Genomic DNA, 25,142 nt, shown 5'->3' on the forward strand with positions numbered 1-25,142 from the left:
TTATTTAAAGAGCCAATTTCACTTGTTTTCTACCCTTCTACGTGAATGAATGAAAGGAATTTAAAAACAAATATTATTAAATAAAATTTGGCAACAACAGACGAAAGTTAATTTTAAAACAATTACCGGAAATAGGAATGAAATTAAATACGAAATCAATAACAGTGGAAAGAGGGAAAAAAATATTTCTTTTAAGGAAATCAAAATTCTAGGCTCTTCTTAAGAAGCTATTGAATTGTAAGAAAGTACAACTGGATAATTTTCGTTTCTCTATATATAAATTAAACTTGTTCTAATTGAAACGGTTTTTTAAATACTTCGTTTGGTCCTTCGAACCAAAATTTTGTTTCGAAAGCCTGTTTATTTCAATTCCTATAATATTCAAAATCATGTTCTCTTTCTGTTCTATTTATTAGTTGTTAATATTCTAATACTATTGGAATTTTTTCATTATTATTATATCTTTTTTTCACCAAATGTTTAAGCATAAATCACAAGAAATTCTTAAGATTTTTATCTACTTAAACACGCAAATATCGTGTGACTATTTTATCCGCTATTCATTTATTTCTTGATTCTTTATTTTGCGGCTGTCATCCGAACACTTGACCATTTTATATCAAGTTTTTTTTTCCGATTTAGCAAAAAAATTATTTTATGTTTTATTTTAAATATATTGAGACTTCTTGTTTTTGGTTTTGGTGAATTAAAATATTTTCGAATTTACCGCCACATGTGGTGTGATGCCAAGAATATAAAAAAGCCAAAAAAATGTTAAATAAAGAAAATGTTTTTGCTACAAATTCGCCACAATTTTTTTTTTTAATTATTTGAATTTTTTTTTATTATTTATTTCGTTTAATGTCGCAAAGAAAGAAACATTTTATTTTTATTAACATTTAAGAAACCAACAAAATAAAACTGAAACAATTAAAAATAACAAATCATGTTATTACAAACAGGAGGTGGCAATAAAGCAGCCGTCTAGAAAAGACAAACTAATGTTGGTAAGTAAAACTTATTTTACTAGATTTAATCAAAAACTGTCTGAATATTTATTTTATTCAATATCGAATTCTAAATCGTTTTAATTTTAAATTCTGATCCGACTTAATAAAAATCTTTAATTGGAAATTGTTCGTACTAAAGATCTGACTGAACCCCTGAACAAAACTTTCGCTTAAATAGGCCAGATTTTTTTGTATATTTGGTTTGTTTTCACAAAACAATTTCACAATTTTATGACCCAGATAAAAAAAAAACATATGATTAATATTCGGGCAATTTCATCTATTTAACCTCCTGTCAAGGGTTAACATTTTAAATATTAGATATTTGTCTAAAAAAAAATACAAATCGGAGAAGAAGTATTTACAATTTTGATATCACTGACCCTACACATTTTAAAAAGCTAAATTACATTGTCGGAATGAAACATTTAAATATTGGATGAAGAGTGGTTTCCCCATATTAGAACCTTGTGGACCGTGGTTTATTTGAACATTCTTTAATAATTTTTTCTCATTGGATTGTATATGGACAGTTGATTCATGTTAGATGGCAATCTAGATCATTGGTAGGCAAAAAGAGGCATTTAATTTGTGTGCTTTTTTGGGTAAAAATAAAATATCATCAAGCAACTGAATGAAATGTGTGTATTTTTATGCTCTATTACGCTCTTTTGTTCACATTCGGGTTGTTTGACGAAAATCATCGTAACCTGAACAATATGAACGCCTACCATGGATCTAGAATCTAGATGAATGTTTAGCATGGTATTGGTTATGTTCAGGAATTATGATATAAATATAACATGTTTATAAAAGAACAAATTTTTTTGATTCATTGAATAAGAGTTGTTATTCTCTATATTAATTCGATACATTAAATTAGTATTCAATTCAAATCTATTTTAGAAACTTATTTCATTCACATTTTATGACGAACATTTTTAGATTACGAAAATCTGCAATCATTTGTCTCCTTGCTAAACTGGGCTACGCAGAATTCGCCCATTATTTTCAGGCAGTATTGTAGTAATTTTTTGTAACCCAGCCTGAGTATGTAAAAGAGCAGTGACAAGCCAATGCTCTCCAACTCTGTTGGAACTCATTAGGTTGTGACATGTCTAGTGAGCTCATGTGTAGACAGCCGAGGGCTGTATTCTCGGAGTAGATGTTTATGGCAGTCGTTGATATGACTCTCGTTCTCAACCAATCCGCCACCTATTAAATTGCATATTTGCTTGGAAAACATTGCGTTGATTCTGAAGCCGTTTATATATAATGATATTCAAATCCCTTAAGTATATCCCTTACTCCAAACCTTCGTGAAACTTACAATTAAAATTTAGAAATGTGTTGCACTCATATCATTCGGATTTCCCTCTGTAGAACCAACCAGAGCTTATTGTAAAGTATTAATCCATCGTAGTTCAATGACCAATGATGTCAGAGAGATCCCAAAATTCAAGAGAACCCATTGTAATTTTCTCGCCCATACGAGACAATGACAGAGGTGGTGTTCTAAACTTTCCTCCTCATGTACACAAAAATTGTCCGCCTTTCACCAAATTCAGAAATTCAAAGAATCCTAGCCTAAAGACAGTATGTTACTTCACCTTAAACAATTAACTAATGTAATACATACAGTTATTATTACAAATGAACTCATCGGAAAGGAATCCACTTTACATCGATTCGACTTTAGTGAAATTAAGCTCATTTGTGAAAATCCGTTACCTCCTTAATTGCTAGCATCTTTGCTTGGAAAATACTGCCATGATCAATATAAAGAGTTTCAAATCCTGAGTCTTTGAGCCATCAGTATAAATTGTCAGATCTATTCATCGATCCGGAGTAGCATAATGTCATGAACACCGCAATGATATCCGGGTCGTGTAGAGGCCTTTATGAATTACAGTGAATGGTGTGGTCAACCCTCCACATCAAAGCTTCTGGATCAAATATACATACAAGTTTGTGCATTTATCGATTTATGACCAAACAAAATAAATGGTGTTTTTAAAGGCAGAGAACTTTAAATTGGCAGTATTTTTTTCAGTGACAGCTGATTTGACAGTTCTGGGTTGTTTTGAGTTTGATTTGGTTGGCAGTTTATCATGAATAGACTCACGTCAGAGTCTATCATGGTTCAATTCGACAAACTCATCGGGCATTACGTGCATTTCATGGTGCTCATAATCGTCCATCAGATCGATTAATTCGAGAAACTATCGATCGTTTTCTCAATGCATTTATTCTTAACGATATTACATATCCCGAAAGAGGCGTAAAGATCTTGGAAGGCGTTAGTATTGCAGGTGTCAAGAAATTGACCTCATTCATGTAATTTGTCGCCATTACATTATTTTCTCTGGGGATATATAAAGTCCCAGGTCTATGCAGATAAACCAGAAACGATCAAGCACATGGAGGCGAATATTCGACGCGTTATTGCAGAAATACAGCCTGAGTTACTGCAAAGGGTATGTGGAAATTTGACCTCCAGGTTGCGCCATGTTTGCGCTAGGCGGGCAGTGCTCATGTCCTAAATCAAAATTTGAACATTATTGCCATAGAATTATCTAATTAATAAAGCCATTTTGATGGACATTAAAAACATGTTTCTTCTTTATTTCATTGTAAAGTTCTCCGTCTCTATAAAAAATCATATAAAGGGATTTCTGTGGATTCTAGGAAATCTATTTAAGCCTTCAAATATCAAACATGTGGTACATATTAGTATACCTGATATATTCGTTAGAATGTATATAGATATGGTATCGCTTCTTCAGAAAACGTAAAACGAATATTACTTTCGGAATGAAACCACTTTCAGTTTTCAAAGTGAAATTGATATTTCATTGTAATTATTTGTTTTTCTAAAATGTTTAACCTTCCGTTAGTCGCAATAATTTTTAACTGAGACTAATCACAATGTATCAAATTATTATCAATAAAGATAAAGCCGCGTTTGAAAATAATATCTGAAGAACTTAAAACGAAATCGATCGGAATAAAAATATGTCAGGCCTGTATATTGTAAATGTTTCAATATTTTAAAACATGACTTTTAGTATAATAACTGCAAAATCGGGAAGTATATCATTAAAGTAAGTAACTAGATAGGAAGTAGTTTCCAGCCAAAATATTAAGTTTTAATTTAACGCCTAATACGACCCTGTATGCCGTCAAATTTCGGAGATTTTAACATTGGTTTACACATGAAATCGGGGTTGCTCAAAAATATATTATTTCAACAAATATACTTTTTTGCGTACTAAGCAAAGGGTATATAAGATTCGGCTCAATCGAATATAGCAATCGGAATTAGTTTTCCATGCATAACATTGTCTTTTTATTTATTTTCCCCTTGGCCTTTTTATGTCACTTGCTGTATACTGATAAAAACAAGTAAGGAAGTATGGTCGGTCAAGCCCGACCATATAATACCCTACACTAAGTAAAAGAGCAAAAACATTTTTCTTTTAAAATTTCAATAATTTATATTTTTGAGTGATTTTCGGAAGTGGGCCTTATATGGGGGCTATGATCAATTATGGACCGATCACCATGAAATTAGGTCGTGTGATTTATGTCTATTTATGTCTATATTAAATTTACTATGTTGAATTTTGTGTGTATACCAACATTTTTAAGCGATTTATGCACGTTAAAGCGATTTTCGGAAGCGGGTCTATATGGGAGCTATGTCTAATTATGGACCGATCGTAACAAAATTTAGTGACATGAATTTTGTGACATGAATTTTGTGTATATAAAACTTATTTAGAGCGGAATTTGTGGAGATACATATATAAATTAAACATTTATGACCGATAAAGTCCAATTTCGGGAGGGCATTTGTATGGGGGCTAGGTGAAATAATGGACCGATTTCAGTCAGTTTCAATAGGCTTGGTCCTTGAGCCGAAAAAATAATATGTACCAAATTTAATCGAAATATCTTCAAAATTGCGACCTGTACTCTGCGCACAAGGTTTACATTGACAGCCAGCCGACCAGACGGACGGACGGACATCGTTTAATCGACTCAGAAAGTGATTCTAAGTCGATCGGTATACTTTAAGTTGGGTGTTAGGCTAATATTTTTGGGCGTTACAAACATCTGCACAAACGCATAATACCCCCCACTATGGTGGTGTAGAGTATAAATATATCGAACAAAAAGACCTGTTTGCGGCAATTGAAATGTGTATCATCCACAAACTCTCATAAAGAACAAACATTTCTGAAAAATAAAAAAATGTTCATCGTTAGATTCAGATTTTGTTGTTATTATTAGTGACTGTTTGTTGTAGATGAATTTTCTTGTATTCACTTGGCTTTGACCGTCAACGAGGTTAAAAGTGTGTGGTTTGGTGGTGTGTGCGCGAGGGTGTGTGTTTGAGAGTGTGTCCGGCGTTCGTTGTCGCAGAAATGGCGTCTTCTGGCTGTTAGCCGGTATTTTCAAAAATTTTTCTTCAACTTGGCACGAATGTTTTCATATGTTCATATGTATTTTAGTTTGGCTAAATGCGACAAGTTAATATGTTTAATTTTATTTATTTTACACTCATTTAAAAGCAGAAATTTTTGTACATGATTTGTGTTATTTGATTTGTTTTAAGTGTTTTATAATGATGTTGCCAGGCCAACAACAGCAACAACAGCTAAGATATATTTTTTTTAAAGAATTTTTTTTTATTTTTATCAGTTTAAAGATTTTTCACATATTTTTGAAAAATCCGATTTGTATACAAACATATTTATGTACGTCAGCATAATATTCAAATATGTTAGTTGTGTTAGATTTAGATTCAAGTTATTTAATATTGGCGATATTTATGCTATTTAATAGCGTTGACAAATAATTTGCGTATTACTATTAAAATCTTTTGAATATACAAATAGATTTTAAAATATTTTTGTTAAAAAAAAACATGATTTATATTGTGGGTGTCTTTAACCCCTTGCGGAAATATATTAGATAAATCAAGAGATTTAGTTTTATATAAAGAAACTACAATGAAAACGCTAAGCGATAAAGTGAAAGAAAAAAAGATTTTTTGCTATTTTTCTTATATAACTCTTAATGATGACTAAATATTATTAATTTTTCAATATTTAATCATATAGTTTTGTTAAACTTATGACCTTGCTTTAATTTATTTGTTGCGATTTTAATTATATATCCGCCAAATGTTACCATTATAATTTCAAATCTTCTTCTAACTTAATTATTTTAATATCCACAAAATTTCTATCACCAGAGAGAAAGTTTGGTATCACTTTGGTTAAATAATTAATTATAACAGAAACTCTGTAACGTTTTTTTCAGTTGCTGGTTTTTTTCTCCCCCAAAAAAACACAATAGAAGAAATGTAAACTAATTTCACAGACCTTTGAACAGCCATATAATAATTAGAAAGAAGTGCTGGGAAATCTTTTTTAGATATAGAAAACAAATGCATAATTTAAACAGATAAAGTTCATTTGGAGAAATGGAAAATTAAAATTCAAAAATTCGGTTCACAGCAGGTAGACAATGAATGGATTTCTTTTGTTTAAATAAATTATTTTGAAATAAATTTCAAATAAACATTTTTTTATCATTCACAACCTCTTTTTTTTGTATTAAAATGTTTTGATAGTTGAGACAAATTATGTTGTAAAAATTACAAAAAAAATGCATTTTAATTTTAATAAAATACAATTGGTTATAGGGTAAAAGTGTGATGTGAACGTACAGTAAATATTTGATGAAATAAAATATAAACAATATGAAATGAAATAACAATGGTATTTTCTAAATTAAATAAATATTTGTTTAAAGTCTTGGGAAATGTGAAATTGCTGGAGGTTATGCTTATTTATTTGAATAGTTGAACAGTGTGAACGTACTTTTCTAATATTTGAATGGATATTCTCTATTTTGTTTAAAATTCTTCAACAAACCATCCGGTAGTTTCTATAAGAATCATAATGTCAATTCAACGGTTCGATATTACTTTTTTTTGACAACTGTCATTTGTTGCATATCTGTAATAATCTATGCCTTGAGGGTTCCATTAAATGGCTCTTTTAGTAATAACACCAGGTCTTCCAGATAATTTGAATGAAAAATAACGGCATTATTTTTGAAATATAGGCCAAAGTGTTAATTGTATACAAAATTTTGAAATATACGTCCAATTTCGAATGTGAAATATTTATTTAATGTCTTTTTAAATATTTGAGCCATAAAAGTTTATTTTTTTTATCTAAAAATAATCATTAGAATAAAAACAAGTAAGAGAGCTATATTCGGCTTTGCCGAATCTTATATACCCTTCACCAAATTATACTTCAAAATACAAATTTAAAATATTTTTACGTAAACAAAATTAATTTTTTTTCCAAAGTTGTTTTTTTTAATTTTTTGGTAAATTTTTTAAATTAATTTTTAAATTAAATATTTTTTTTCGAAATTTAAAAAAATTTTTTTTTGTTTTTTAAATTTTAATTGGTGAAAAAAATTCGGGTTAAAAAATATTTTTTCCGATTTTGAACCATTGGACTATGGTCTTATATACGTCGTTGTAAAGGTTTTTGAAATATCTATCATCAGATATCCATATTGTATATATTAATGACTTAGTAATCCAGATATAGGTCAAAAATCGAGGTTGTCCTGGTTTTTTCCTCATATCTCAGCCATTTGTGGGCCGATTTTGCTGATTTTAAATAGGAAACTTCTCGAAAGCATGTTTGTCAGAATTATTGAAGATTTGGATTCCGACGATATCTGGGGTCTTTAGAAAATTGATTTCAACAAACAGACGGACAGGCAGACAGACAGACATGGCTTAATCGACTCTGCTATCTATAAGGATCCAGAATATATATACTTTATAGGGTCGGAAAATTATATTGTGGAAATTACAAACGGAATGACAAAACTTTCCATAAAAGAATATTTGACACTGAAGTCCTCTTAAAGAAACTGCATATTTTGGCCTTAAAGCAAAACATCAGAACTTTATCCGGAATTTTGAGGTAAAAAGCGGAACTTAACGACCGCCAGTATGCTCTACGGTATATTTGCTAGCCTTCCTATCAGTAAAATGGTGTCGCTCCATTCACCGTTTTTGGCGAAAGTAAAGTGGTTATTTGCAAGGCGTTCGATAGAGTTTTATCAAAACTTATTGCTTTTGGTGTCGATATTAACTTCTCTCGATTTATATCAAGCTTTCCCTTAGGATTTCATCAAACGAGTTCAAGATAAATTCAGGAGTAACGCTACGGCTCCGTTCTTTCTCCTACTCTATTCCTATTTTTGCATTTGGTGTCGGTATTAACTTCTCTGGATTTATATCGAGCTTTGGAATCTCATCAAACGAGTTCAAGATAAATTTAGGGGTACTGCAAGGCTCCATTCTATCTCCTACTCTATTCCTTATTTTTCTAATCGACCTTCTACGTCAAACTTCCAATCCTATCTATTCTTTTGCAGATGACAGCAACATTTGTCATTCATATTCATTCAGTTACATACCAAGCTTGTCGAAGATTGGGACAATGAGACAAAACATGAATGATCCCCTTAATCGGGACCTTCTGAAATCTCTAAATGGTTTCGTGCGAATAGGGCGCTTTCAACACTCGACTGACCATGTCGCTTCATCTGTATTTATGGTTAGTGTAAATATTGTGGAATCAGACGTTCTTGATATTCTGGGCATGAGAATACAATTTGATAACCGCTGGTCTAAACACATTTTTCAAGTATCTAAAGAAGCATTCAAGTGTCTTGGTTTTCTGAATAGGTGATTTCCTCACTATTTGCAACACCTATAATCGACCGAAAATGGGGCGCTACGAACAAAGTCCCCAAACCGCAAATGAATTAAAACCCCAAAATTGGGGGCCTAATTCATTATGAATTAAAACCCAAAAGTTTTAAATGAAATAAATCCCCAACAAAAGCAACTAAACCCTCAAACAAAAATGAAAAAAACCGGCTTCGCATACTAAAAACTTTTTGCAGTGCCGGCCTTTGGCCGTGCGCAAAGGTTTTCTCCTCTGTGGTGTATCAAAAACCGGCTTCGCCAAGAATGCACACCCCAGAGGAGAAAACCTTTGAGCGCGGCCAAAGGCCGGCAATGCAAAAAAAAAACTTTTCTGAGCGAAGCCAGTTTTCGATACATTCCGAGAGGAGAAAACCTTTGCGCCCTGCCGAAGGCAGGCAATGCAAAACAACTTTTTGAAATAAATCCCCAAAAAATGAACTAAGTCCCTAAACCTTTGAAATGTGTTCTGATGAAATTAGGGAACTTTTTCCTGATACACGCAGATTTTTACATAATACACGTTTTTCATCAAGAACAGATCCCTTTGTGGTCGATTGACCAGTGGATAGCACAACACACTACAGCCGTACTGTCCGTATATGGAACAAACTTCCCGCTGAAGTTTTTCCTGTCATTTTCAATGTAGAACAGTTCAAATCGAATGTCCGCAAACACTACTCCCTCTTTCCTACCTCCCATAACCTATTTTCTTAGTTCCAAACACAATGTTTTGCATGAGTAGGGACCATCCGCTGAGTGCTGATCCAAGAAAAAAACAACAAAAAGGGCCGAAAACTCGGCTCGAATATCAGTCTTGGAACTTCGGAATTAGGGATCCGGACTCTTAGCATTCCCGGGAAATATTAAAACAAATAAATTTCGGGTAAATTCTTTGAAAATTCTAGAAATTACTAACTTATGCCCTTTTCATTCATGGATAATAAAGCTATTAATTTGAAAACATGACCCCAATAAGCAGCAAAGCCCCAAAAATTCAAGCACTTGAACATTTTGTTAAAATTTGACTTGAATTTTCAAACAAATAAACATATGGCTTGAATTTATGTTTCCTTTTCGCTAGTGGATGCTATTGAAATAAATTGTAATACAATAGTATTTCAATTGCTTGATTATAATTCAAGGCTTGAATTACACTTGCTTTCAACTTGAATTCCAGTAAAAATGCTTATTGGGATGTATTAGTTCAGTTTTGCTAATATTGATCTTTAAACTAGAGCCAGTTGTGAACGACTCTAAAAGTTACTGATCATTTTGGAACAACTGTGCATTAATAGACTAATATTATCAGGGTAATCGAAGTCGTTGAGGTTGGCCTAAAGGCTCCATGTTGTACCTTTGCTACTAAGGGCCTAAAGAAATTCAACTATAGTGCTAAATATAGCAGGTAACTATAAAACATAACTACAATAAGTTAAGCTACTATGAAAATTAGCAACATTTTTTTTTGGCTTAAAATTTACTACAGGGGATATTTGAATATTTGTTATTACTTTCCACTACATTTTAATGTCATGAACTACAAATTATAATCTTGTATAACACCACATTAAAAATTGTTTATATTTTGTAATGTCACCACCTCCACTGTTTCCCCATTTCGTTTATAATGTCTTAGTTTTCAAACCGTTGCTTGTCCTTATTTTCATTCAAACTTCCCAAACAAGTCTTTGCTTCATCATGAATTATTAGTTTTTAGTTTTCTTAATTATTTATCAGTTAAACTAAAAAATGTGTGCCGGCGTAAAATCTAGTATTGCTGTTGCATGTTGCTGCAAATCAAGTAGAACTTCTACTTGATTTGCCACAAATTGCTACCTATTTTTCATATTTTAGAATTTTTTTTGTAGCTGTTACAGGCCAAACAGTAAAATTTTATTAAATAGTTCAAAGCTATTAAACATTTAGCATAAGATACTGACTGATAGACAGACATAAATAAATATATGGATGGTTGGTTATTAACTGGTTTGTTTAAGCCTGACATTTATTTGGGTGTATTACTCACTGACAGTCTATGGGCAAAATGATAATTACGCTACAATTTATCATAAAAAATTAAAAAGTTATCAAGTGATTTATTCCATTTTCGTTGGGGAAATAAACTTTTTTAAAATTTATGGAATGTGCACTGAAGTTATTGAATCAATGGGTCACTATATAAGTCTATCAATGCAAAAGTGGTGTAACCACAAATACCAAAAGATAGCTTACCCCACTTTTGTATTGATATTGTTAATGTAAAGACTGTTGTAACACCAGAACAGCAACCAAAAAAAATTGTGGGTTACACCATTTTTGTGCTGATGGGCTTTAGCCACCCAAAAATGGGAAAGAAGTTTTGATGCTAGAATGACTTTTAGATCCCATCTAGGGAACAATTTTATGAAGCAACAGGATTTTATAATGATTAACATAAAAAATCTAACCAAATGTAAACTAACAATAATTTGCCCTCCTTTCCTGAGCCCTTCCAATTAAAAAATATCAGCAATTCATTCCATACAGACGTTCTTAATAAAACAAATTCTTTAGACTTCATTTCAAGGCTTGTATTTGCACCCAATAAGCACCAAAGCAACAAAACAATTCAAGCACTTGAACATTTTGTTGGAATTTGACTTGAATGCTAATATAATTATGTTTTATGCTTGAAAAATATTTGAATAAGATATGGCTTGAATTTATGTTACTTTTTACTGGAGAATGCTATTGATATAAAGTGTAATACAACTATAATTTGACTTGAAGGCAAATGTAATTATATTTTAAACTTGAATAATATTTGAAAAAATAAAATATTTTTCAAACAAAAAACATATGACTTGAATTTAAGTTTTCTTTTTTACTGGAGAATGCTATTGAAATAAAATGTAATTCAATTGCTTGACTATAATTTAAGGCTTGAATTACACTTGCTTTCTATTCCAGTAAAAATGCTTATTGGGCAAGTTGAAAACAATTATAATTCAAGCCTTGAATTATAGTCAAGCAATTGAATTACACTTTATTTCAATAGCATTATCCAGTAAAAAAGAAAACATAAATTCAAGTCATATGTTTTTTGTTTGAAAAATATTTAATTTTTTCAAATATTATTCAAGTTTAAAATATAATTACATTTGCCTTCAAGTCAAATTCCAACAAAATGTTCAAGTGCTTGAATTTTTGGGGCTTATTGGGTGGGTATAGAATCCCAATAAGAATTTTTATTGGAATTCAAGTTGAAAGCAAGTGTAATTCAAGCCTTGAATTATAGTCAAGCAATTGAATTACATTTTATTTCAACAGCATTCTCCAGTTAAAAGGAAATATAAATTCAAGACATATCTTATTCAAATATTTTTCAAGTTTAAAACATAATTATATCAGAATTCAAGTCAAATTCCAACAAAATATTCCAGTGTTTGAATTTTTGGGGCTTATTCGGTAAACTATATATTTAAATGTTTGAATTTTTGGGGCTATGTTGCTTATTGGAATTAATTAATTCGTCACAAAAATGCATTCAATATTTGAATATCCAAATTTTGGTTAATTCAAAACTATTCCAAAGTGTATGAAAATATTTTTTCTTCATAAAATTTTATGTTTGTTTTGTTTTTAATAACTTACAAAAAGAATTGAAAAAAATACTTCTAAAGATTTGAATTGAGGAAAAAAATAATCATTCAATAAATTTTATAAAGAATTGGAATTAAAGAAAATTTTAATGATGATTTTTAAGGGATTTAAATTAAAGAAGCCTTGAAAAATTCAATAAGAAATTAATTCTACAAATAATGAATTCTAAAAGCAATGAATTCAATACTTTTGAAGTACTTGGAAATTAAGCCTATGAATTATTCGTAATGAATTCTTTAATGAAATGATTAAAAGATGAATTTAGTTTGAAATATGTTACTAAAATCTTAAGCCAGCATTAAAAAACGTTAGAAATTCATTCCATACAACATACAAAAACTTGTATTTGAATAGAATTCATTAATTGTTGAATTAACTTATAATGAACTTAATTCATAATAAAATTAATTTCATATTTGAATGGTTAAATTTTTGTTCATTGAAATCTAATCCAAAGTGAATGAGAATAATTGTTCTTCATTCAATTTGTTATGTTTTAAATAATTTACAAAAAATAAAATAGATTTGAAATGAAAAAAAATTCAATTAAAGGAATTAATTCTATAAGAATGAATTCAATACGTTTGCAGTACTCAGGAATTAAGCCTGTGATCCATTCGTAATAAATTCTTTACTATACCATTTGTATTTCAGATTTTTTCTAATTTTATTCCATTAATTCCCAACTGAACTTCATAAATGTCTAATTATATTTCAGAAAATTCCAATTGAATTTTAGAAATTTTCAATTATATTTCAGAAATTTCTAATTGAATTTTAGAAATTTCCAATTATATTTCAGAATTTTCCATTTGTATTTCAGAAATTTCAAAATTTTCTAATTATATTTCAAAAAATTCAAATTTTATTTCGGAAATTTCCAATTATATTTCAGATTTTTCTAATTTTATTTCAGATTATTCCAATTATATTTCAGAAGTTTTCATTTATATTTCAGAACTTTCCAATTAAATTTTAGAATTTTCCAATTGTATTTCAGAATTTTCTAATTGTATTTCAGGAACTTCCATTTATATATCAGAATTTTTGAATTGAATTGAAAACCAATGGAAGTTTCTGAAATACAAATAGAAAATTCTGAAATACAAATATGAATTTCTGAAATACAATAAGAAACTTTTTAAGTATAAATTAACCCCCATATGCATAAACAGTTTATAAATTTATCAAAGGTTTATAAAACTGATTTTGTATGGAAATTTGGTTTTATAAACCTTTGATAAATTTATAAACTGTTTATGCATATGGGGGTAATACTTCTAAAATACAAATGGAAATTTCTGAAATAAAATTAGAAAATTCTGAAATAAAATTGGAAAATTCTGAAATTCAATTGGAAAGTTCTGAAATATAAATGGAAACTTCTGAAATATAATTGGAAATTTCTGAAAAAAAATTTAATTTTCTGAAATTTAATTGGAATTTTTTGAAATACTTCTGAACTACAATTTGAAATGGGGTAATTTGATTTTGAAAATTTTAATCGTTCAATAAATTTTATAGAGCCATTTTATATTGAATTTGAATTAAAGAAAGCTTGAATGATAAGGAATTAATTCAAATAAATAATGAATTTCCAAAGGAATGAATTCAATACGTTTCCAGTACTCTGGAACTAAGCCTGTGAATCAATTAGTAATAAATTCATTACTATAATGGGTAATAGAAAAAATTTTCCTTGATTTTGAAAATTGAATTAAGAATTAATTCTTTCGAACCGAAAGTGAACGAGAATGTTATAAACTAAACTAGAGTATTGAAAAACGAGTAGGAAGTCGACGCTTTGGTTTATTTAATTATAATTGAAGAAAAAAGGATTCAGGATTCAGAATTAATTCCTTATTCTATAAAGAATTAATTTTAAAAGGAATGCATTCAATACGTTTGTAGTACTCAGGAACTAAGACTGTGAAACAATTCGTAATAAATTCATTACTAGAATGTGTAAGAGAATAAATTTAATTTGATTTTGAAAATTTTAATCATTCAATCAATTTTATAGAGCTGTTTTGTAATGAATTTGAATTAAAGAAAAATTAAATGATAGGGAATTAATTTTATAAAGAATGAATTAAATTCAAGCCTGTGAATCAAATCGTAGAATGGGTAAGAGAAAAAATTTAATTTGACTTTGAAAATTGAATTAAGAATTAGTTCTTTCGAACGAGAATGTTATAAACTAAAGTAGAGTATTGACAAACAAGTAGGAAGTTGACGCTAGGGTTTATTTAATTATAATTGAAAAAAATGGATTCAGCAAGGAATTAGAATTAATAATAAAGAATGAATTCTAAAAATAAAATTCTGATATTCAATTGGAAAGTTCTGAAATATAAATGGAAACTTCTGAAATATAATTGGAAATTTCTGAAAAAAAATTGAATTTTCTAAAATTTAATTGGAATTTTTTGAAATATAATTAGAAAATTCTGAAATTCAATTGGAAACTTCTGAAATGCAATTGGAAATGGGGTAATTTAATTTTGAAAATTTTAATCGTTCAATAAATTCTATAAAGTTATTTCGTAATGAATTTGAATTAAAGAAAGCTTGAATGATAAGGAATTAATTCAAATAAATAATGAATTTCCAAAGGAATGAATTCAATACGTTTCCAGTACTCAGGAACTAAGCCTGTGAATCAATTAGTAATAAATTCATTACTAAAATGGGTAATAGAAACAATTTTCCTTGATTTTGAAAATTGAATTAAGAATTAATTCTTTCAAACCGAAAGTGAACGAGAATGTTATAAACTAAACTAGAGTATTGAAAAACGAGTAGGAAGTCGACGCTTTGGTTAATTTAATTATAATTGAAGAAAAAAGGATTCAGCAAGGAATTAATTTTAAAAGGAAGGCATTCAATACGTTTGTAGTACTCAGGAACTAATACAATGAATCAATTCGTAATAAATTCATTACTAGAATGTGTAAGAGAATAAGTAAATTTAATTTGATTTTGAAAATGTTAATCATTCAATAAATTTTATAGAGCTGTTTTGTTATGAATTTGAATTAAAGAAAAATTAAATGATAAGGAAATAATTTTATAAAGAATGAATTAAATTCAAGTCTGTGATTCAATTCGTAATAAATTCATTACTAGAATGGATAAGAGAAAAAATTTAATTTGATTTTGAAAATTGAATTAAGAATTAGTTCTATCGAACGATAATGTTATAAACTAAAGTAGAGTATTGACAAACAAGTAGGAAGTTGAAGCTAGGGTTTATTTAATTATAATTGAAGAAAAATGGATTCAGCAAGGAATTAGAATTAATAATAAAGAATGAATTCTAAAAAGAAATGAATTCAATACATTTGACGTACTAATTAATTAGGACTATGAATTATTTAATGAAATGGTAAAGAACTAGTTCATTGTTGAACGAGAGTGTTATAAACTAGAGTTAAAAAAAATAATAAAAATTCTAAATCCTATTTGAATCAGTCATTAAATATTAGAAAGCTATTTTCTAATGAATAGAAGACTTGAATGATAAGGAATTATTACTAAAAAGAAGGAATTCTTAAAGGAACTAATCTTATGAATCAATTCGTAATGAATTATTGGGTAAGATACAAATTTTATTTGATTTTGAAAATAGAAATAAGAATTGTTTTGAACATTAACGTATTCCAGTGAACAAGAATCTTACAAACTAAAGTAGAGTATTGACAAAATACTCTACTTTAGAATTATCTAATTATAATTTAAGAAAAGAGGATTCAACTTATGAATGAATTCTAAAAGGAATGAATTCAATATATTTATTTATATTAGTACTATGAATTAATTCGTAATGAATTCTTTAATGAAATGGTTAAGAGCTGAAAATGATTATGGAAATGAATTAAGAATTTATTAATTCTTTCTAACTTTGATATGAAGTTATTGTATTCAAGTGAACGATAGTGTTATAAATTAGAGTTTTGAAAACAAAAATTCAAAAGCCTATTTGCAATAGATTTGAATTAAAGAAAAATTGAATTAGTTATTAAATTTTAAAAAGCTATTTTCTAATCAATTTGAATTAAAGGAGACTTGAATGGTAAGGAATTAATTCTATAAATAATAAATTCCCAAAGGAATGTATTTAATACGTCTGCAGTACTCAGGAACTAAGCCTGTGAATCAATTCGAAATAAATTAATAAGAATAATGTTATTTTTTTTTATTTTGAAAATTTAACAAGTAAGGAAGTATGGTCGGTCAAGCCCGACCATATAATACCCTACACTAAGTAAAAGAGCAAAAACATTTTTCTTTTAAAATTTCAATAATTTATATTCGTGAGTGATTTTCAGAAGTGGGCCTTATATGGGGGCTATGACCAATTATGGACCGATCACCATGAAATTAGGTCGTGTGATTTATGTCTATATTAAAGTTAACTATGAATTTTGTGTGTATACCAACATTTTTAAGGGATTTATGCACGTTAAAGTGATTTTCGGAAGCGGGTCTATATGGGAGCTATGACTAATTATGGACCGATCGTAACAAAATTTGGTGACATGAATTTTGTGTATATAAAACTTATTTGGAGCGGAATTTGTGGAGATACATATATAAATTAAACATTTATGACCGATAAAGTCCAATTTCGGAGGGACATTTGTATGGGGGCTAGGTGAAATAATGGACTGATTTCAGCCAGTTTCAATAGGCTTGGTCCTTGAGCCGAAAAAATAATATGTACCAAATTTCATCGAAATATATTCAAAATTGCGAAAATTGGACAGCCAGCCGACCAGACGGACGGACGGACACCGTTTAATCGACTCAGAAAGTGATTCTAAGTCGATCGGTATACTTTAAGGTGAGTGTTAGACTAATATTTTTGGGCGTTACAAACATCTGCACAAACGCATAATACCCTCCCCACTATGGTGGTGTAGGGTATAATTAAGAATTAATTGTTTTGAAGGAACTATGCTTATGAATCAATTCGTAATGAATTATTTAATAGAATGGGTAAGAGAAAAAATTGCATTAGATTTTGAAAATTTAATTAAGAATTAATTCTTTCGAACCTAATAGTTTTCAAGTGAACGAGAAAGCTATAAACTAAACTAGAATCTATAATTATAATTGAAGAAAAAGGCATTCAGCCAGTTATGAATTCTATAAAGATTGAATTCAATATATTTGATGTAATAATTCATTAGTATGTATGTACTATGAATTAATTCATATGCATTAATGCATTAATTCACAGTAATTAAGAATTAATTCTTTCTAACTTTGGTCTGAAGTTATTGTATTCAAGTGAACGAAAGTGTTATAAACTAGAGTTTTGAAAAAAATTCTAAAGCCTATTTGCAATAGATTTGAATTGAAGAAAAATTGAATTAGTTATTAAATTTTAAAAAGCTATTTTCTAATGAATTTGAATCAAAGGAGACTTGAATGGTAATGAATTAATTCTATAAATAATAAATTCCCAAAGGAATGTATTTAATATGTCTGCAGTATTCAGGAACTAAGCCTGTGAATCAATTCGAAATAAATTAATAAGAAAAATGTTATTTTTTTTATTTTGAAAATTTAATTAAGAATTAATTGTTTTGGAGAAACCATGCTTATGAATCAATTCGTAATGAATTATTTAATAGAATGGGTAAGATAAAAATTCTATTTGATTTTGAAAATTGAATTAATAATTAATTCTTTCGAACCTAATCGTTTTCAAGTGAACGAGAAAGCTATAAACTAAACTAGAGTCTATAATTATAATTGAAGAAAAAGGCATTCAGCCAGTTATGAATTCTATAAAGATTGAATTCAATACATTTGATGTAATAATTCATTAGTATGTACTATGAATTAATTCGTAATGCATTAATTCATAGTAATTAATAATTAATTAATTCTTTCTAACTTTGGTCTAAAGTTATTGTATTCAATGTTTTGACAAACGATTGGGAAATCGAATCTAGTGGGCATTCAATATTATTTGAAATTTGTAGCAACAGTAAACAAATTGTTAAAGTAAATTAAATAAAAGTGCATAATTTGCCTTAATTTTATGTAAATTGTAACGGTTTTAATTCACGTATTGTTATATGCTGTAATAAATTTTGAAAGTATATTAAGTTACGTTTCGATTGATAACTTACCACAACAAAACGCAAAGCACCCAATTCATGTGATACATCCATGGTTTTATTATTATTTAAATGAATTTATTTACAAAAATAACAAATAAATAAATAAATATAAATTTTATTGCTGTTTTTACTTTATTTTGAATTTATAGTTAAATAAATGCAGTTTTTTTTCTTCTTTTTTAATATATTTTATTGTTATATTCGCTGTCTTAAGCTGAACTGTTAACACCACATAACCAACACGCGTCGTTATAAGTTTCGAATGAACAATAAACGCATTAACGGTTTGAAAATCGAATGTAATCAAATCAGTTTGTTTTCAAATTGTTTTAAAGTAACGGTGTTTGTTATGATTACATACACTTAACAAAATAAAACGTTATGGGTTTTTAAGTTTTTAAATACCACAAATTGTTATCACTTTTTTTTAAAAAAAATTTATGTAATTTTTTGATATTTTTTTTTAAATTCACTATATATTTTATTTTATATTTTTAACAAAAGATTTATTATCTTATTTTTTTTTTTCTGAATTATAAAATGTTTAAAATTTAAGATTTATATCTAGCTATCTTTTCACTTTGACGTTCTAAATGAAAATGTTGACTTTTTCCAAATTCTCTATGGTTTTTATTAATAAAAAAAAATATTTTTCTTTAACTCATCAACAACTGAGAAAAAGAGCCAAACTACAAATATATGCGTGTTAGAATTTATAAACACAAAAATTCATTCAGAAATTTCTTCTTTTACGTTTTTCTTTAATTCAAAATTCACGTGTTTCTTATTTCAATGTTAACAAAGAATTATTTAAAATTCAAATCTCAACAGTTTTCAATGCTGCTGTGGTTTATATTTATAATAACAACCACTTCTTTTCCGTTTGATTGCCGGGACAAAAGTGAGCACATCTTTTATCAACTTTTTCATTTTATACCCACAACAAAATTTTAAAAGAAAATAAAACTACACGAAATTTTTGTTGAACAAAAGAAAAGATTTTTTTTCAAGTTTTATTTATACCACAAATGCGAATAGTTCAGTCAGTTCGTTTATAATTGTATGTAAATCTACTTCTTTGGCCCGTTTCTTTTGGTCTGGTCTCTCTTTGTTCAGTTGAGTTCAGTTTTGTTTTTATTTTATTTGTTTTGATTTGTAAGATACTCGCTTCGCTGTTGCATGCATGCGCCTTTCTCTTTGGTTGCTGTTGTATCTGTGCATCTTTTAGATACTTGTTGTGCTTCTTGTTTACGTATAGTAACCCAGAAGTTTTCCAAAAGATAGTAATGGACACTAATGTCTGACTCCAATTTAAATATTTTTGATCATTTGAGACGTATGTGCTCTTTGTAATGCAGATAGAAGTCAATTGGTTACTTTATATGTTCTAGGTAATCTAGCATGAAGTCAATCGTCTCTTAAGTGTCTGTAAGTAATCTAGAATGTAGTCACTTTAAACGTTAATTTTGAACTGCTCTCTTTTTGTGAATGCTACTTACGAACTGGTGTTTTACAAAGTCAGTGGATACTTAGGTAATCTAGCATGAAGTCAATTGTCTCTTAAGTGTCTGTACATCCCAGGTAATCTAGCATGAAGTCAATTGACTCTTTAGTGTCCCTAAGTAATCTAGAGTGTAGTCACTTTAAACGTTTATTTTGTATTGATTTTTTTGTGGGAGCTACTTACGAACTAGTTTTTTACAAAGTCATTGGTTACTTTACTTATCCCAGGTAATCTAGCATGAAGTCAATTGTCTCTTAAATGCCTCATAGTAATATAGAGTGTGGTCACTTTAAAGTTAATTTTATACTGCTCTTTTTTTGTGCGAGGTACTTACGAACTGGTTTTTTACAAAGTGATTGGTTACTTTACACATCCGATGTAATCTAGCATGAAGTCAATTGCCACTTGAGTATCTCTAAGTAATCTAGAGTGTAGTAACTTTAAACCTTTATTTTCAACTGCTCTTTTTTGTGAGTTGTACTTTTGAACTGGTTTTTTACAAAGTGATTGGTTACTTTACTTATCCCAGGTAATCTAGAGGGAAACCAATTGTCTCTAAAGTGTCTCTAAGTAATCTAGAGTTTAGTCACTATAAAAGTTTATTTTGTACTGCTTCTTTGTGGGAGCTACTTACGAACTAGTTTCTTACAAAGTCATTGGTTACTTTACTTATCCCAGGTAATCTAGCATGAAGTCAATTGTCACTTAAGCGCCTCATAGTAATCTAGAGTGTAGACACTATTACAAACTGTTTTTTACATAGTCTTTTGGTTACTTTACTTATCCCAGGTAATCTAGCATGAAGTCAATTGTCTCTTATGTGTCTCTAAGTAATGTAGACTGTGGTCACTTTAAACGTTAATTTTGAACTGCTCTCTTTTTGTGAATGCTACTTACGAACTGGGGTTTTACAAAGTCAGTGGATACTTTATACATCCCAGGTAATCTAGCATGAAGTCAATTGTCTCTTATGTGTCTCTAAGTAATCTAGAGTGTAGTCACTTTAAACCTTTATTTTAAAAGGCTCTTTTTTCGTGATTGGTACTTACGAACTAGTTTTTTACAAAGTCATTGGATACTTTATACATCACAGGTAATCTAGAGGGAAATCAATTGTCTCTTAAGTGTCTCTAAGTAATCTAGGGTGTAGTCACTTTAATCGTTTATTTTGTACTGCTTTTTTGTGGGAGCTACTTTACTTATCCCAGGTAATCTATCATGAAGTCAATTGTCACCTAAATGCCTCCTAGTAATCTAGAGTGTAGACACTGTTTTGTACTAGTCTTTTTTTGTGAGTTCTACTTACAAACTGTTTTTTACATAGTTATTTGGTTACTTTACTTATCCCAGGTAATCTAGTATGAAGTCAATTGTCTCTTAAATGCCTCATAGTAATATAGAGTGTAGTCACTTTAAACCTTTATTTTGAATTGCTCTTTTTTGTGGGTTGTACTTACGAACTGGTTTTTTACAAAGTGATTGGTTACTTTACACATCCCATGTAATCTAGCATGAAGTCAATTGCCACTTGAGTGTCTCTAAGTAATCTAGAGTGTAGTCACTTTAAACCTTTATTTTGAATTGCTCTTTTTTTGTGGGTTGTACTTACGAACTGGTTTTTTACAAAGTGATTGGTTACTTTATACATCACAGGTAATCTAGAGGGAAATCAATTGTCTCTAAAGTGTCTCTAAGTAATCTAGAGTTTAGTCACTATAAAAGTTTATTTTGTACTGATTTGTTGTGGGAGCTACTTACTTACACCAGAAAGAATCTATTCGAGAGTAGTTGGAGGAAGGTTTGAAGCAATTTAATCGTTTATTTCAAAAACCAGTCAAGTAACAAAAAAAATCAAAAATTGAGTTATTGGGCGTTTACTGTTTTGTAAATGTAAAAGCTGTGTTTAATGCAAACAAAATTCAATACTGCCCCCTATTATGGTGAAGCAAAGCCGATAAATCTGTGTTTATTGCTGAAATACGTCAAGTGGTTTATTTTTTACTTTGTAATATTAGGCCCTAATCTATTTATTTTTTCATAAATGTTGTAGGTCACAATAAATGAGAAAAAGGGAAAAGGTTTACCAGCTCTAAAACCCTACTTGGTGGGATGTGGAGAGTTTTATGGAAATATAATTCAATGGCCTACAATGGCAGCAGAATGAATGTATGATGACGAATACTTTATAATATTTTTTAAATATATGTTAATATAGATCAGGCGTGGATCTAGGTCAAACATTTTGTGTGTGGGGGGGGGGGGTTTGTTTGTTTTGTAATTAAATTTGTTCTACATATTTATTTTTTTTTACTTTTTTTATATGAAAACTTTTCGGTTTTGGGGGGGGTGGAATTCCTATTTCCAAACAGTTACACAAATGGTTGACTTTCATAGGAAAAAATTTAAATTTTGTAAAAGTAATTTTTAGGTAGCTAGGAAGTTTTCTTTTATTTTTTCAAAATCAATAAGTTGTTGCTTGACTGGTTTTTGAAATAAACGATTCAATTGGTTATTGGGGTGTTTAGAAAATGTCTTTATAACTGACTATTTGAGAACAATTAGCTTACGCTTAGCACTCACACATGTTGAAATAACTAGTTATCAGTTAGATAGATAGTAAGGTAGCTAGCTCTATGTAAATGGTCTGCGAATCCAATACCTTGACTTCTTTGGACCAGCTGTCTCTTTGTAATCTATATAGGGTCAATTGACACCCTGCTTAGGACATGCACATGTTAAAATAACTAGCTATTTATGTAACTAGTGGTCACTTTAAATGATACGTAAAATCACTAATTTGGGACCGTCTTCCAGAACTGTTGGGTACTTTGAAATACCATTAACATGAATATTCACTTTTGACTTTTTGTTGTTGTTTTGCGTACTTATTTGTTGTGCTCTTCTTTTCATATATTTTTTTCTTGGAGTGCAAAGAAATTAGCTCTTTGCATCGGCGCTTACAAGTCACTTAAAATGTTCGTGTGCCATCTTCATAGTACATTTGTTGATATGTTTCCGTATGATTTTTTTTAATTTGCTCAGGTACACTCGCCAGAAAATGTTAGGTGAATTTCATATTTATTAAGAAAAACAAGACATAAACTTATAATTTTAGTAATAACATGGATTGCAAGGGTTTTGGAGCCAAATCAATTTGAAGAAATATTTTAACATTTCGTCATTCTAGAAAAGGTACAGTTTGTTTTTAAATTTAAATTGCCAGGTTATCCCACGTTGATTTTTGTTCCCAGTCGACCTATATCTTCATATAGGAAGTTGGAACTTTAAATCATTTATTAAAAAGTTAGGTTATGAAAACCAAAAACGATTGCATGTGGACAATGCAAACTTCGAGAAACTGTAACGCGGTACAGTTAGACGACGCCAAACATTATCCAATGCGAGAGTGAGCCGCAAAACTGTCGAAGGCAGCGAAATGACAATGACGCGCGAGCTCTTTCTCCACCCAGATCTGAATTACGACTGTTATTTTTAAGTGATATATTAAAATGTGGAAGTTAATAGTTGACGGAGCCGAAGAAAGCTGTGAGAAAAATGTGAGATGCTCAATTTGTCAGTTATCTGTATTAGAGTGACAGCCGATTTTTTTTTAGATTTCAAAGAGTGCCGGGTGGAATACTGTGACTGTGCTGAAAATTTGAGCCAAATCGGACAACGATTTCTAGACGCGCATCGAGGTCAAAGTTCAGATATATGCAAAATTTTAGTATTTAGATGGAATAAATAGGTGAAACTCGTTAACTTTCTGTATTGTTTTCTAAAATATAGATTTATTTATATTAATGAGTATTACATTAAAAATGAATCCAAAATTTGGAAAAAATGCAAATTTTGCTACTAAATAAATACTTTTGCATCGTTGTAATGAGATATAAATGACAAAATTTGTTTAAAAAATGTTAAAGTTATTACAAATTCGCCAGACCATTAATGTGTCTCAGGCCACTTGAACAAGAAATTTAGGGAAAAAATTAACATATTTCGTGAAAAATTAAAATAAAAGCTAATTTTTATTTAAAATATATCCGTATTTACTTGTGTATGAATTTTTGTCTTCGTAGGATACCGTTAACCTATTCGTAGGTATGGCCAAAAAAAATATTTTTAACGGCTGTTTCGAGTCTCCATTTTCAATTTTTAAAAATTTTGTTAACAAATTTCAGAATTTTTCGAACATCACATTGGGATTTATTGAGATCATAATAGGGAATAAAAATATAAAAAAATATGTCAATACCTCTTACAGTTTTTGCGTACCTTCGATTTAAATTTTGCGATTTTCAAGAAAAACTAATTTTTTGTCCATATTTTGGTGAAAAACGAAAATATGAACCCAGAGGTAAGAGAGCAAACGCCAATTTTCAATTTTACCCGACTAGAATCTACAATAGAAACTCTTGTGCAATCGGTAAATAACTTTACAAACTCATAAATGGATATGTAATATATGACACCAAAGATCCCAGAGGTAGAGCATGCGGAGGCTCGGCAATTTTAATAAAAGCTCGAATAAAACACTACTTAATGTGTGATTTTTGCGAAGATTATCTTCAAGCTACTACAATCTGTCTTGAAGATTTTCATCGAAACTTAGTGATTTCATCGATATACTCACCCCCAAGATTCTCAATTACAGAAAGTCAATATAATAGATTTTTTAAATCACTAGGCCCCCGTTTCCTGGCTGCTAGCGATTATAATGCTAAGCACACATTCTGGGGATCACGACTGATTACCCCTAAAGATCGTGTTTTGCAGGCACAAGAATAAATTGGCTCAAATATAAAAAATACCTCAGTACACATTGCTCGGAAAACATACCGCTAAGAACACCAGAAAACATCGATCACTCTCTTATCAACTTCGATAAAAATCTCAGACTGGCTGCTCAACATGCTACCCAAACCCCACGACAATTCAGATATAATAGAATTAATTCTGCAGATGTCGAACGGCTCTTAAATGAAAAAAGAAGATTTCGAAGAGAGTGGCAATTGCACAGATCC

The 25,142-nt window shown here is 29.5% G+C and overlaps 1 protein-coding gene across 1 annotated transcript in view; it reads right to left on the reverse strand.

Annotated features, from left to right (window-relative positions):
* LOC135957022 (putative uncharacterized protein DDB_G0290521) overlaps window positions 1-25,142 on the reverse strand; it is a 160,808-nt gene that overhangs the window by 14,494 nt on the left and 121,172 nt on the right. Inside the window, exon 2 of the mRNA XM_065507674.1 lies at window positions 18,621-18,715. Coding sequence (XP_065363746.1) covers window positions 18,621-18,662 — 42 coding nt within the window. The 5' untranslated portion in view covers window positions 18,663-18,715. The remainder of the gene's footprint in view (window positions 1-18,620; window positions 18,716-25,142) is intronic.

The sequence above is a fragment of the Calliphora vicina genome, chromosome 4 (genome assembly GCF_958450345.1).
Source record: "Calliphora vicina chromosome 4, idCalVici1.1, whole genome shotgun sequence".
NCBI classification, from domain to species: domain Eukaryota; kingdom Metazoa; phylum Arthropoda; class Insecta; order Diptera; family Calliphoridae; genus Calliphora; species Calliphora vicina.